At 27.4% G+C, this 16,192-nt stretch overlaps 1 protein-coding gene across 4 annotated transcripts in view; it reads left to right on the top strand.

Annotated features, from left to right (window-relative positions):
- The window catches only part of LOC121115839 (uncharacterized), a 124,695-nt gene that overhangs the window by 70,099 nt on the left and 38,404 nt on the right, over positions 1 to 16,192 (top strand). For all 4 annotated transcript variants that reach the window (XM_040710001.2, XM_040710002.2, XM_040710003.2 and 1 more), the window contains exon 2: positions 3,876 to 4,206. In XM_040710001.2, coding sequence (XP_040565935.1) covers positions 3,951 to 4,206 — 256 coding nt within the window. In that variant the 5' untranslated portion in view covers positions 3,876 to 3,950. The remainder of the gene's footprint in view (positions 1 to 3,875; positions 4,207 to 16,192) is intronic.

Here is a 16,192-nt window from a genome sequence, read left to right as displayed (position 1 = left end):
CTTAAAAGAGTTGAATAAATAACACATACATAGTTCTATAAAAATAACTAAAGAATAATTATTTTATGAATCATGATCGTATTAAGGCATTTTCATAAATAATTCATCATAAAAATCAATCTTTTAAAGTGATTTGTCCCAAAATTCCAATTAAATCCCTGATAAGAAAGGATAAGAGGCCACAAACTCAACATTTATTTAATCTACTCCAATTAAAAGGGGTTTGAGGACAAACTCCTTTAAAAAATGGAGAAAAAACAATAATAAGAAAGATACAAGGGATTATAATTAGTGATGTTAAGTTATTCGGAAAAAAAAGAAAAAATTGAAATTAACAAATTTTCATGTTTTTTAAAACCTTTATCGAATAGTATTGCGTTCGAAATGAAAATTTCTAAGACGATTGATGATGCTTGGAATATGCTTATGATACTATTAGATACTATACATCAAACTCAAGTAGATATTTTTTTGACATTACAGAGGATACTAAATCTTTTTAGAGAGAGCTTGAAAAAAACAAGCTAGTTTTTCGTCAAAATACAACTTTGCTCTTACTACTATATATTGATAATTTAGTGACTTGTTTTTATTTTCATTTTTGTCTGTGTTGACTAAAAGTTGCTATGAGAATTGATGTAATTAATTTTGTTTTATTTTGTTGATTTTTATTAAGTTAATATTTAATGCATGTTTTGTTTATAAGATCAGAACTATTCAGAACAGCGTCCACTGTGAAGATCTTCTTGTCGGAGATCAACTTGTGGGCAGAGGAGATCGCACACCCTCTGCTGCTTTTCTTGTTTCTCGGACATTTCTGATCACACAAAAACAAAACAAACATCAAATTGTAGCTTTTTGACAGTTTTTTTGAATGCTTCAAGTTTAAAATTGTCAAACTTTTAGAACTAATGCTAGACAACCTCGAAAAGTATTATAATTTTTGAGTCCTCCGCCTGTAAATATAAATTTATTTATCAAAATTGTTAAAACAATTCAAATTTCAATGATATTTCTTCCTCCTCCATTCAACTCAATTTTTTTTTCAAAATATGTATGATTGATAATATATATTTGCATAGGCGTATTTGAACGGTAATTTAAGACAACCATAAATCCTCAAATCAATAGGTATTTGTCGTTAGTTCAGCACTAATGGGCTAATAGTTTTTATTATAAAAAACTCCAATAAAGTTTATGGAAATACTGGAAACGTAGTTAATTTTTCCAGGAACTGAGAGATAAAAGGATTTTAAACAAATATTAATTGTATTCTTAAATATTAAATAAATAGGTTATTTAGGTTAGGGTAAGAAATAGTTATTTTCTTCATTTTTTTTTTTTTACTTTCTAAGGCTCATTTTTTTTTTAAATTAGAGGAATATTGATGAAAATAAAAGAAAGGATTGAAATAAAATAATTGTGTATGAATTTTTTAAGAAATTAAAAACATTTTACAAATGTATCTATTTATTATAATAATAACAAAAAAAATTATTTAATTTTGCAAAATATTAATTACATTAATAAAATTATAATATACAACTAAACATTTATAAGCCATACATATATCTCAGAGGAATTTGTGCATCAGGGATTTTGTTCTAGAACCAATTAAGGATCCAATCAAGTTATAATATGTATTTATATGAAAATATCTGAGTTATATACATATGTTATCATTTTTTGAAGAAATAATGACCTCGACCTATATTGACCTTGATAATTGACATTTGTGCATATAAAGTGAAAACATATCATTTGATTTTTTGTTGACAATTGGGATCTATTATTGAAAAACGACCTATAGAATGATTTGTAATCACATCAGTACGAGCAATGTACGTATACTCGTTGGATGAAGTTATAGACAAAATTTATTTATGCCATAGATCCCAAAAATTAATAATTAAACTTCTGCCATATCCAATAACACATACATAATTATTTTTTGTGGGATTAAAGTTTTAAATAATAACTATTGAGTTTCAAAGTAATAAATAAACTGTAATTTATTTCGGTACTTTATCTTAGAGTAACTTTTCTTTCACCCGGTGGAGCACATTGCAAAAAAATAATGCTACATATAGTTGTGCATGATTTAATTTACGACTTTTTTTAAATTCATTTGAAATGTCCAAATATAAACATCTACTCACCAAATATGTCTTCTATGAGAGTTAAGAATAATGATGATTAATTTTATAAAACAAATTTTGAGAAGATTTCCTTGGCTGATGTTGATTTTGATATACACGAATTGACGTTTCTTTATCATGCAATTGTTTCTTCCCTCGCAAAACTGACATTGTTAATCTAATTTATATTGGGGTTATTCTACGTCAAAACAATTGTAGGAGTTAACAACATGTTTTATAATTAAACAATTTTTAGCATAATGTAGATACCATATAGGTATGAAAATTATGAAAATTTCAGATCAATCAGTTTATTAATTCCAAAGATGTTGCTATCTAAATAAGCAAAATCAAATATTTTTTTTTCAAAACTGGACTCTTAATTCAACATATATTACACTCTTACAAATAAGGAAGGTTTTAAATCACAGAACCTCTTAATTTTGAAGAGCATGACTATGGGGGTTTAAATATTATAATATGCAAGTTTTTTTAGAAATATATTGTCTCTGCTAAATATATTTTAAAATTTTATGCACGTCTCATAGATTTTAAAACTCATCTATACATATTATAATGAGAAATGATAGAAAGGCAAGTAGATTATGGACCAAAAAATATAAGCAGACGAGAATTAGCTATGAAATGAATAAGAAACAACAGATGTTCTGTTGTAATGACAAAGAAAATAATACGTACAGACTAAAATGATGATATTTAGGGATGAACTGAAGTAAAAATTTTGTTAATCAAAATATCAGAATATATTAACTAAACCTTAATTATTCAATTTTAATGTATTTTAATCACGTTTGCCCTTTTTTATAACTCTTTATTAATTATCTAGTCATTATCAGTAATTAGAAGATTCAATTTTTTATTAATCATAATGGATAACGACGAGTGGGGCGTGCTGGCTCATACTGTCATAATTTTGGGAGAATATGATCTATATCTATTGCTTTATATCTGATGTAGATACGTATAATTAAATCAACTAGACACATGGTCCAAACTTCTTGACTTAGATAACAATCATAGAGACAAACACTAATTGTAACTTTACTTATAAAAATACACAATAACTTTACATCAAGATTTTTGAAATTTAAAATCTATCTCACACATCCACAAAACAACGAAAACATATTGTGGTAATAGCTACAAGGTGAAAAAGAGTTAATTATATTAGTAATTTACATAAAGATTTTTCAAAAATCAATTTTGCTGCTCCCCTTCAAAAAGAAAATGACTGGATTTAAAAACCACCATCAAATAACCTAAAAGTAACCACAAAATTATTCCTGGTCCCTTTGAATTTGGGAATGTTTAATCACTATTACTGAACATAATCTAGTTTTCATTCTGAGTAGAAATATTTATCCATGTATTTTATGAGCATAATCATGTACCAAAACGTATATGTATAATTATTTATCTATGTTTAGCATTTTGCAAAATTAAAGTAAACTTGATCTTCTTGGTTAAACAAATATAGTGACGTCATCAATGCAAAAAAACAACAACTTTTGTTGATATACCATTATTTTTTTATATTAACTTTTACGGTTTCGTCTATATTATTAAGAAGAAAATAAAATATCATTGATAAATGTCTTAAAAACATTTCGAAACAGTTATAAAATTATTTGTTTAATTTCGTCAAAAAAAAACCTAATTTATTTTCAACAATTATTAATTGAATTTTAATATGTACTTTTCTTTATATATTTATAGGTTTGAACGCCCATATTGTTGCAAGAGTCCAAACCACATAAAACCATAAGAACAAAGTAACAAAATATACAAACAATGCGATTTTTTGGACGCCGGAACTCAAGTCAATATTTCAATTCGGATGATAAGGACCCCATACCCAAGCTCACAGCCTTAAACATTCTCCATGAAGAAAACAATAGCAGTAATGATAATGGTATTTTAGGAAGAGATGATTTAGAAGGGGTCACAGATTTTATAGAAGATTATGATGATGACATTAAGCCAGAAGATTCCGTATCCCTTGCTGCAGCAGAGTCCATTTTTGGTACACCGAAAAGTGCGAAAAAAGGTATGTTTTGTAAGGGATATCAATTGGAAATAGCAACCTGTTGATTTCTTACCTTAAGTTTTCTTCTCCTTCTCTTGATTCCGCCTTTAGGTTTTTATTAGTAGGGGAGACGGGAAGAGTTGCAACAGGCTCTATAATAATCCAAATGATTGGAATACACATTTTAAACATTTTTGTCCCTTTTTTTCCCATTTTTCAATCTAATTTTTGAATGAATAATATTTTTTAATAAGCTGTCAGTTTTTCATTTCTTTTCCTGATAATTATATCATTTGAATTATTTAGTTTCACTATCTCTCAACATCATGTAACTTATCAAAAATCAAAAGGCGTCAGTTTCAACAAATGCTCCAATTTTCTTCGAATTTGATATACTTTAATATAATAGTGAAATAAAAAGTTCTGAGCGTTTTTTGGCTTTATTTTGACAATAAAATTAACATAATTAGAATTGTTCTATTTAGATGGTTCGAAACAGTATTCTGGCTTTTTCCGGTTCCTGGGCGATTGAATAAGTATACCCATGCCTGTCCAACTCGACAATTTCTATTATTTTATCGACAATACCGACGTTTATATTACCAGAACGGAATTGTTGGAACCACCGCTTTGCTGTTTCATTCGATAATGTATTTGGTCCATAAACAGCTAATTTTTTTGGTATCCTGCTCCACCTTTTCACCTTGGTCGTAGTGATACCGAAAAATATATCAAATTTTCTCTTTTTTTACTTCCATTTTGGAACGCTGTAATACATAACTGGCTTCACCAAATAGAAAACTGCAAATGAACTTTGTTTATGTGTGCGCTTAACCTTCAGTATAGTTTAAGCATTTTTATTCAATGTATTAATTCGGAGATAAAGCTCAAAAAAGAGATGAAGGCAAAAACGCTTTGAACTTTTTACTTAACCTACTATGTATTCATCCTTTACAGCAAGCTTTTTTATTAGCCATGAGAGACTCCTCAGGAGATGAGTTAGAGTGAGCTTCTCTGAAAAAAATATATCTTCGTTACATTCATTTTTTATAATACATTAAGAGTTAATAATTCAACAACCCAAAAGTTTTAATTTTTTATCCCTCAAGAAATATTATTGAGTTTAATTTTCTTAATTTTATACTCCAACTTGATTTTTTAAACTTTTGCAATCCTCTCCGACTAAAGTCACAGTTGAAAAATTTGAAATCCGTATTCAAATTAAACTTGTAGAATAACTAAGTTGATTGGTAAAATATATTTGAAAATAGTTTACTAGAGTTTGATGTTTTGAGTAATACTATCACCAAATAAGTGTTATAAGGTATCCCCTACTCCGTGCGCTATGCATATATGAGTGCTTTCTGTTTTTTTGGTAGAGAAAGAGGCACTTTTCTAGAGAGAAAATACTTTTATTTAATGAATTTTTGTCAAATAAGAACAGCAAAAAGAAAATAAAAAACACAATATTTTCGACATCAAATAATCACAAACATAACTTAAAAAGATCAAAAGACTTGTTTGTATTTTTTGTGTGTTTATATATGTGCTACTATATAAACTAGAATAAGGGTCACTACGACTTTTAAAATGAAATATTATAAACTTTATCTCAAAGGCTTATAAATTATAAATATAATGTTTCTTTAAAGAAAAATATGTTTTGGTCTTTGAGATCCTCATCTCAAAAGTATAACTATATATAGAATATTTTAATAGATGTGTTTAACCGTATAATAACTTCATTTTTTCATTATTTGTTTGAAATTTTCTTCAAATTAGAGACTCAAAGTCAAGATTAATGTACGTATCTTTGTAATGATTGGGGTTTCACTTATATATCAGCCTTGGCGATAAAATCAGTCAAATTTTAGATTAATCGATAATTGGCCAAGGTTATCGATTATTAAATATATTTTATTTTGAATAAAAAATGAATAAACCTTTTTGCCATAATTCATTCAAAGTTTTTGATAATGACATTACTAGTAAAAATATAAATGTGCACAGTGCTGCCTTTTTTAAAACTAACTTTACCCTTACTTTATATCTACGCACCTAATAATTAAATTTGTTTAAAGTGCGAGTCTGTTACATCACTCTCTACTGTTATATTTATTATCAAACATGAATAAAATAAAAATCCCTCATTTAAATTTAGAGTTTTATGTAGTAATTTCTCACAATATTTGCAAGGGGCTTAGGAATATTATACAGTTGCTGAAATGACTCTGTTTGTTCATTTTTATTTTTACACTGATATCAAAATTTAATTGAAAGGAGAATTGCCCAATTAATCAGTTTGTGGTTTAATAGACCTAAAATAATCATAGTCTGTTTTTGCTTTTTAAATAAATTCATACAATGTAATAACAGTCCTATTAATAATATTCCTATTAACATAGAACTTGAGAGAGTCTATAATTTGAATAAACAATTAATTCCCGATGGTTATTATTTAAGATCTATGTACAAATTAAGGTTGAGGTCATAAACGTTCGAGATCCTTCCCATTATACTTTTATTTTGTTCGTAATCATCGTTGATAGGAGGATAATTCTCAAAAGTAGGCAATTATTCCTTAACCTTGAAAACTAATACTTATTCTCTTAGATGTTAAAAACCATTTGGTCTATGTGTAACTTTATTGAGCTTATTTTCATTACAATATGAAGGGCTCCTTGACAAATTATATAAACCAAATAATAATTCATCATATTCGAATAGTTTAAGGTTATCATTTAGTTGTCTATATTATTATATCTGGCAACCTTTCACCAAAAAAGAAGTGGAAAAAAGACCCAAAACCATTAAATAGTTAGCCAATTGAATTATTGTTCAATAATTGATGTTTGGAAATGTTTACAGAGGAAAAAAAAACAGAACAGTTTTCCATCATTAACACCAAATGTACACTGTATTTTGTTGACAAATGTCAATGAGTCTTCTTTTTTTCCTCGAATCAGTGTTCTGGACTTCAATTGGTTAAATTAGAATCAACTCTTGTTGAGCTGAGAACAATTATTAAATAACAATTCAATAGTTGGAAATCATTTTCTAACTACCAACTGATTTTTGATCTTTTTCCGCATTTTTTAAAAAGAAAGGTTGCGAGATACAATAAAAGTAACAACGAAAGTAAAGTAACGCCATGTTATGTATTCATACACATAAAAAATCATAGTAAAATAGCAAAAAAATATGTTGTATTAGTTAATTTAATTAAAAGTGGTATAGAATTGACAATAAAAAAAATATTCATCCTTCGTCCTTGAGTTGCACATTCCTCCTCTATACATAAAGGTACAAATACATATTATATGAAATTTGATTATTATTTACCTTGTGCATAGGTATTTTTTTCAATGTATGCAGCCATGATTATGATCCTTGTCATGAGTCAATTTTATTTATTTTTCAAGTTTGATTTAGAGTCAAAAATCATTTAAGTTAATCGTATTAAGTAGATCTACCTTTATATACTATGAATTAAAACTGCATATTTAATATTTAAATAGTACAGTCTCTTTTATGCTTAATTGAGCATTCGTCAATGTTATATTCATATATTTTTTTATCATGCGTATTTTTGACAGATTTCATAACGTTTTAATTTAAAAACTATAAATGTACTCAGAAGACGAAAAGTTTTTTATACTGCAAGTCCAAATCAAGTCAAAAGTCTTTGCTCACCAGTTGAAGTCCTTGAATATTTTATCGTGTCTAGTATGAGCATTTGAATATGTTTAGCGAGTTCAGTTAAAGTTTTCGAATTTCTCTTGTGATTATATCAGGTCCACAATTATAATATCAAGTCCATAGTGTTAAGATTTTTTTAGTTATGTATAAAAGAGCTTTGGAATTGAAGCCAAATTTTGAGTCTTAGCTATCGAGTCCAAGTCAAATATCTTTGATTTTGAGATCAAGTTGAGTCCAAGTGCCCATCTCTACATGGGATTGTAAAATTCATGAAATATATTTTTTTATTCATCAACTTAACTAAAAATAGGAAATTATAATGTTTTTTATGTACATGTTGTATACAATTTTCTATTTTATAAAAGTTGAAAATGGATGAGTAGATTATATTTTTACATCTCAAAACACCTTATAATCATTTTAATTACCAACTATTTCTTCATGCTATCATTTCATTTTGATCACTTGTTTATTATACATGTACATGTCATTGAACTGTATAAAAGAGGTCGATTTTGGGTTGAGCAAGGGGCAAGGTAGAACATTCCTTTATTGCTCTATGGACATTTTCTTATTTTCTGCATTACCTTTCGTGGATTTTGTGGAGTATGATTTCATAGTTCTAAAACTTTAAAAAAGAAGACGGACTTGACTCAACCAACATAATCAAACATAGATGTTTAGAGGATCAGTAACGTTTAATCAATTTTGTCTCAATTGGACCCTCTTCAGAAATAAAAAATATTCTTAAATTTTCAAACTTTCATAAAAAAAAATAAAAACAGTAAAATTTATATCTAGGAATATTTAAAATAATAAATCAACAATATATATATTAGTTCATTAATATATAATAAACTATCAAAATATATTCCGTTTACCCAATACTCCATTAAAAAATTACTTTAAGACTCAACGACAAACGATACTGGCAATTGGGAAGGTTCCATAGGGTAATGAGGTATAGTTCTATTTTTCTCATTGCTTTACCAAAAACAGTCCTATTTTTTTTAGATTTTTAAAAAGTTTTTCGATAACATAAAATAAATATATTTCTTTAAGTAACTTTTTTTGTAAGGGAAGACTGATTTTTTAAATTCAGAAAATAAATATTTGTGAATAACTGAAACATTTTTAACATCAAAGTTTTGTGACTAAAATATCCATGAATTGTGTTCCTCCCCCTCCCACCAACACACCCGTGGCAACGGATCTGATGTGAATACTTGGTTTATTTAATGTGCTACAGAATTTATATCAATGACAAATTTGTATTTAAAACTAAAAAAAAACATTTTAAATTTATCGATCATCTAAGGATTATTCCATTTCTGCATTATCATCACCCTCAAAAGTTATTCATCTCAAATTTAAGTTACAAATTATATTATAAGCAACTTGTACAACTTACTTACAATACAAATTATCTTTTTTTATACCACATACATAATTTTTTATAGGAATATTGTATAATTTATTGGGAAATATATAATTTTGTAAGATAGTTTGCAATGGAGGGAAAGAAAAACATATATTTCTCTAAAATTCTTTGTACTTTGTTATCCTTGATGAATTTGGAAACAAAAAAAAAATGACTAAATATAAATTAAGACATTTAAAGAAAACACTATTTTGATTCACATAATTGAAACATTAAAATTATTTAAGAATTGAAGGTCTAAATAAAATGTGTTGTGACTTTTGTATTTATGTGTGTAGATGTATTTTTTATATGTATTATTTAGATTGAAAGAAGTGCAAGGCACAAAGCATACCGCTTAAGTAAACCACATAACCTCCATTTTATAACAGAATAATTCAACCTTAAAAAAACGTGAAAAATATTAGATAAATATCAGTGCCAATGATACATTGACCAACATAAGTGTAATAGATAATAATTCCTTGGAAGGGCAATTTCAATTTTGCCCCACGATAATTTTTAGAAAACATTTCCATGATGACATTTTCTTAGAAAAGAGACTTTTTGATGACTTTTTTTCGATTTTCTAAATTTTAATTGTAGCTTTTTCAATAAATTATTAAAGAATGTCTAATCGTAAATAGGAAAAGAATTACTCTAGTATTGTTGAATATCTCGCGCGTTTATGGTTTCAATCTTATACTGTACATAAATCTAAAATAATAAAATTGCCCAATAAATAGAGTGGATTTATTTTGTGATTTTAATGTGCCAGTTGTTTTCAACTCAATCCAAATCGATATTGTTTTATAGTTGATTTAAGTTGTGAAATTATTTGGATATTTATAAGTTTCATGTTGGTTTGATTTTTATTATTCAACATCATCAAATAATACTATATGATAATATAAGACATAACGAATTAAGGTCTTAAAATGTTGCTTCAGTATTTTACAAATTTTCTTATCCTCAACAACAATCATTTATATTTCAAATTATAATCTTCATATTTGTAGAAACTGTGACTATTTAATGGTCATTGTTTTTCCATTTACATATCTTTGTATTTGTATAATTTGATAAATGAATAGATATCAAATAAACACTTTCAAGAGTTTGCCTTGTTGTATCGTAGCTCATTAACTTTGTATTTAAAAATAATTATTCACATTGTTTTCAAATATTGAAATTGATATTTGTGTGTGATTGAATTTCGGTCACAAAATGTTAACCAGTCAGAGATCGTTATAACTTTTGTTGGGCCAAAATAATTCAGTTCATTAAAAAAATTAAGTCTGAACCGACTTCATAGAAAAATTTAGTGTTGACTAATTTTAGAGATGAAATATTATGACGTAATGTGTATTTGTATATTAAAAACATCAGCACAATCGTACCATATAAAATGTATAGTTTGTCGTACAACTAGGATAATGAAAAATTGATCCATAGAGTGAGACCAAAAAAAGGTTTCTCCCTTCTGTAAGATCGAAAAAATCGGACCACGATTTGAAAATAACTAAATTTCGATACACGGTCTAAGATTGTAGTTTTGGCCGAAATATCAGTCCAAATCGGTAAATAAAAATCATGGAGTAAAGGAAATAATCTATGTCAGACCTAGCCTCAACGTTAGACTGACTACTAAACCTTCTCAATGTCTAATTTATCTACTCTACTCCAACATAAGCAGAGATTAAAATGTCTACTAGGGGAGCCACATAATGTTTACTGAATACTCTTTATGTAGTATATAAATATATGTATACATAATAAATATTGAGGGTATAAGGGCCTTTCCTTCTGACCTCCTGCAAACCTTGTCTATAGACTCTACTTAATTTTAAAAAAAAAACATAAGATTATTTAAGGTAAGATATGAAAATCTTGCATTAATTTTGAGACAGCTATATTTATTTCTAATTTTTGTGCTTTCAAATATGCATGGATAGGATTTAAATTGATACATTTGTCAGTCATGTAGTCTAATATAAAAATGTATGGTTGGAGTGTATGTACTGGTGTAAATATATATTATTTCCAACAACGAGACATACTTGAGTATTTACTTACTCAACCCACACTTTTTATCTCAAAAATACAGAGGTATTTAAAACAGAAAGAAAAAAGCAAACATCAATCAAGAAAAGGTTTATAAAATATAAATATGAACTTATCTATAAATATTTTATGTACCTGACTGGATAGTGAATAAATCTTGCACCCCCTCTCAAACTGTTTATTTAAGAGATGTAGAAAGTTTAAATTATAAAATTGGGGCATCTTTGAATATTGAACATAAATATATATCACTTCTGAACAAAGATATAAAAAAGTAAAGATTACAACTTTCATCTGTGTTGCTCATGACACCAATGAAATAGTCAAACAACTTTGGGGCAACTGTTACATCATCTAATACGTTTGCAAGCACTTGAAGGATAGTTCCGCCATCATGGATCGTTCTTGAAGTGGTAGCAAGTCAAACTAACTCCCAAACATTCTTTTGAGGCCGGCCCGTGTATGTCATCGCCAAATTTGCGAGAAAAAAAGTTCTTAGGCTTGTCTACGTGTAAGGGGTAGAGGACATTATTTAGTCAAAAGTATCAATAATTCTCTATGGAGTGCTGTGGGAGTCTTTTAATTACCTCAAACATAATCCTAGAGCCCGAACATCAATCTGGTGGTTTACAGCGTCTGGTGGCAAATTGGGTTTAAAGCCTGCTGAATCTGCTATAGTTATATTGCTACACTTAAGTCGTCCGTGTATATATAAAAAATGGAAGAAGATGAGCCACAGTCACATTTTAAATGTGTGCGTGGTCAATTTCGTTAGTAATGTTCCCCTAATTATATTGACTGAATATTTTTATTACTTCAGATTAAAATAAAGTAAAGCATACAAAGTGGTACAAGACTTATTCACCATTGAGTATACTGTTAATACAATACTGAGTTAATAATAAAATAGTTAACTACATAACTCCAAGATTAACTCATGAATGTGTCAAATAACTGAAATAAAATTGATCTCCATACTCATACTAAAAGTTATACATGAATAAATATTATTCTCAAAAAAAGTTTTCAAATAGATTAAAATACATGACATGTAAATATAGCCAAAAATTCCTTAAATATTTTTTTGCACAGGTGATTTATATTGAATATAATTATGTACATATATAAATATACCTATGTTACCAGTATTAAAACAAACAAATCTATGTGATATTTTAATGTACCGTATAAGTATTTTAAATTTTGATTTATTCCAGTTTCCTGAGATATAATAATATTATCTGTTACTATATGGTACTAGTTTGCTTTATATTCAAAAACTTTATATAAAAGACTATATTGCTATTGTGATGTGTAGAGATGGAGATTTTTGGAATAAGTTGCAATTTTATACTAGTTGTAAACTGTAATAGCCAGATTCTACTAGTTGCAACTTCAAATGAGAAAAATAGTTTATATTATTACTTGTAGTGAGGATAATGCAAAAAATGAATATTCTGTAGATAATTGATAAATAAAAAGTTTGCAATGAGACGTGTAAATATTTACTTGTACAATGTATTTGTATAAGTTGAGATTATGGCAAAGTTGTAACCTGCAAATTGTAAAACTACCGACCAAAAAATGAGATGAATTAATTAATATAAAATTTTCTAATATTTGTTATAAAGATAATGAAATATTCCATCGATAGTCGATGTATTAATGGTATAATTTCTGACTTTGAAAGTTACTAATTGATATGTATTTTGGTGCACATTATAAAATTAAGAAGTATAATTTTATAATAACTTATAAATAAGAAATTTTCATAGATCAATGAGAAATGATACCACCTATTAATGGAGGATGATTGAAATGATTGGAGTTATAATCAACTAGAAGAAATAAAAAATCGCAGGCTATATCAATTTGTACATAGGTATACAATATAGAAAATAAAGCAAAATATAAAGTTGGGAAAGAAGTAATTTTGTATATCTTCCCCTTTTTTATATAAGTATATCTTCTTCATTATTGGTCACATCAGATCATACGGTAAGGCGTTGTGAAGGTGTGAGTTTATAATACTAAAGATTTTGTACAGTATTGCACTTGGCCGGTAAAAAGGTGAATCATTCTGCATCAAGTATGTAAGTCTCAAAGCATGAAATTCGTCATATTTTATATTTTTACTACCTGAATAGGGAAAAAAGCGAGCAAGAAATTTTTTGACATATACAGGGCTAATATTACTTCGGTTCGTATGGTAGAATGGTGGTTAGAGGGATTTTTTTATGTCATCGCCAAATTAACAAAAAAAAAGTTCTAATGCTGTTCTATGTTTCATAAGTGGTCAAGGATGAAGGGGTAGAGGACATTATTTAGTCAAAAGTATCAATCATTCTACATGGAGCAGCGCTAAGTAAGTTTTTATGTATCCATCCAAAAATCCAGACCTGGAACCATATGACTACAACCTGTTCCTGTCTTTTGTCAATGCTTGGGGGTACAACTTTGGCCTCAGTATAGGCCCGTGACAATTGGTTTTCCAAGTTTTTTGCCAATAGGTGCAAGGGCTTCTAAGAGAAGAACATTATGAAGTTGGATTCTCGTTGGCAACAAGTTATCAAAAAGAACAGGACAAATTATTTTAAATTGGATGATTTTAACACTTTTTATAAAGCCTTGAAATAAAGCTAAAATACGAAATTACTTTTTCCTCAACCTATAATATATAGGTAAGTTCATTTTATTTTTAAATATTTTGCAAATAAAAATAAGTCAAACGTGGAGTTAGATCATCCATATACGTATTGACTATTTATTGAGCTACTCCCCCTATTCCCCATCACCTTATTAGGTAAAAATCATTGTATATTTAGTTCTTGCTATACCTGCAACCTACGTTACTTATCCACGCCTTTTTCTGCATTTTTATCTTTACAAATGCAGATCTAGATATTGCAAATATTATAATTAACAAATAGTGATAGGGAATTTTCTTTTTTATATAAATATTTTTTTTAAATTCACGGATAATATCACATATATCTAGGTATACCATATAGTACATAGATATTTAATAATATATAGTAGAAAAAGGACTTCATTTGACGGAAATATGAAGAGGTTTCAAGTTTAATGTATATATGTAGTAATATTTCTTTGCTTGCTATCAAGATTTGAAAATGACAGGATAGTATATATATTTATACAACTATTGTAATTAATTATAGTATATTTACTTGTAGAAATCAAAATCAGCGAAGCAAAAATTATAAATGATAAAAATATTATTTTTATACTTATGCTAGCATTATTTATATTTTTCAAAGTTCAATTTTTAATCATGTTTTTTTATATATCTACACATGAGATACTACGACGCTAAATCAGACAAATTTGAAGTAGAATGATTTGTTTGCAATTTTTTCAATATTTATGATGATTAAAGTTTGGATTATTGTTGGGTATATTTTTTTCGTGACTTAAGGACGAGTAAGGAAGGAATTAGAACACCATGGATTTGTACAAATTAAGAAAATCATAGGAAGAATATGACTATGGTTAGTTAACATAAAAACAGGGTCGAACAAAAATCAATAAAATGAGGAAAGTTCAATGCATTTTTTTTCTATCATATTTCATATTTAGACATTTTTTGATTTAGTTAAGATATTCAAGAATGTTATCTATAGTTTAAAATTTTCATTTGATTAACAAAATTAAACTGACCTATTGTATAGTATTTACCAATTTCCAATTATTTCATTATAACTATGAATTTTGGCTATTTACAATACAATTTGCAGCTCGTTCAAATGCCGGATTAGAATATATTTTTGTAGAAATTAAATATAACTTGTCGAAGAACACAATTTCAATTATATCAAGAAACAATTTAGGTCGTTTTTTTGTAGACAAATCACATGCATAAAAATCTAAATATATTCAAACTTTTAAATACATTTCATTGAATAAATTTAGAATTATATGACAGTTATATTTACACAAGACATTATATAACATATTCTATTTTAAAACCATTTTCCTTACTTTTTAGTATTTATTTTTGAACAGTTAAATGATCAATATCAAAATTCAAATATAGGATGAATAAGATATGTATAATTCTGATTTTTTGCACATTGTTACATGTTGCATTGTATTTCTTTGAAACTATCATTCTAATTAATTATATGCTAAAAAGCTTGTTTTTGTGTTATCTAACAACTGTCATTTTCTTCCTATTTCTTAAGTTTTAAAAATTGGATATTTCTTGAAAACAAAAGAAATTTCTTTAAATGCAAGAAAATATATGTAAAAAAACAACAACTAAATTTTGAATTTATTACAGCAATCATTATTCATCCACGCTTTTTCGTGCTTTTTTCATCTTTATAAACACAGATCTAAGATTTGCAAATATTAATATTAACAATATTTTTCCTTGAAGAAAATACCTTTATTGTCACAAACAACAACAAAGTTAGCCTCACTAATAAGTAGGGACATTCACGTTTTCTTTCCAATATTGCAAGCTCTTCCTGCTATGATTTTACTATCTTCTTACACATTTATCTTTGATTTTTTTAGGAGGGATATGGGCATTCTCCCATGCCTATTTTAGCTACGCCACTAGTTACAATATCCTCCCCTCAAAAGAAGATACATTTAGTTTTGTAGATCAAAATAAATACATTTCTTATTCTCTTGAACTTAATGTGCGTAGGTTCGGGTCCCGGTCGTTCCTAGAGAAGGAAGTATACTTGAAGGATACTTGTCGCTTGAAGGCCATGCAGGTGTTGATGATAAACTTTTCTGATAAGTTATCCCATGCAGCCACTATGGAAGACTTCAGTGAGTCCATATGCCCCATAT

The sequence above is a fragment of the Lepeophtheirus salmonis genome, chromosome 4 (assembly GCF_016086655.4).
Source record: "Lepeophtheirus salmonis chromosome 4, UVic_Lsal_1.4, whole genome shotgun sequence".
In the NCBI taxonomy this organism is placed as follows: Eukaryota; Metazoa; Arthropoda; class Copepoda; order Siphonostomatoida; family Caligidae; genus Lepeophtheirus; species Lepeophtheirus salmonis.
Note: the sequence above shows the minus strand (reverse complement) of the source record. Positions and strands in the feature narration are given on the sequence as shown.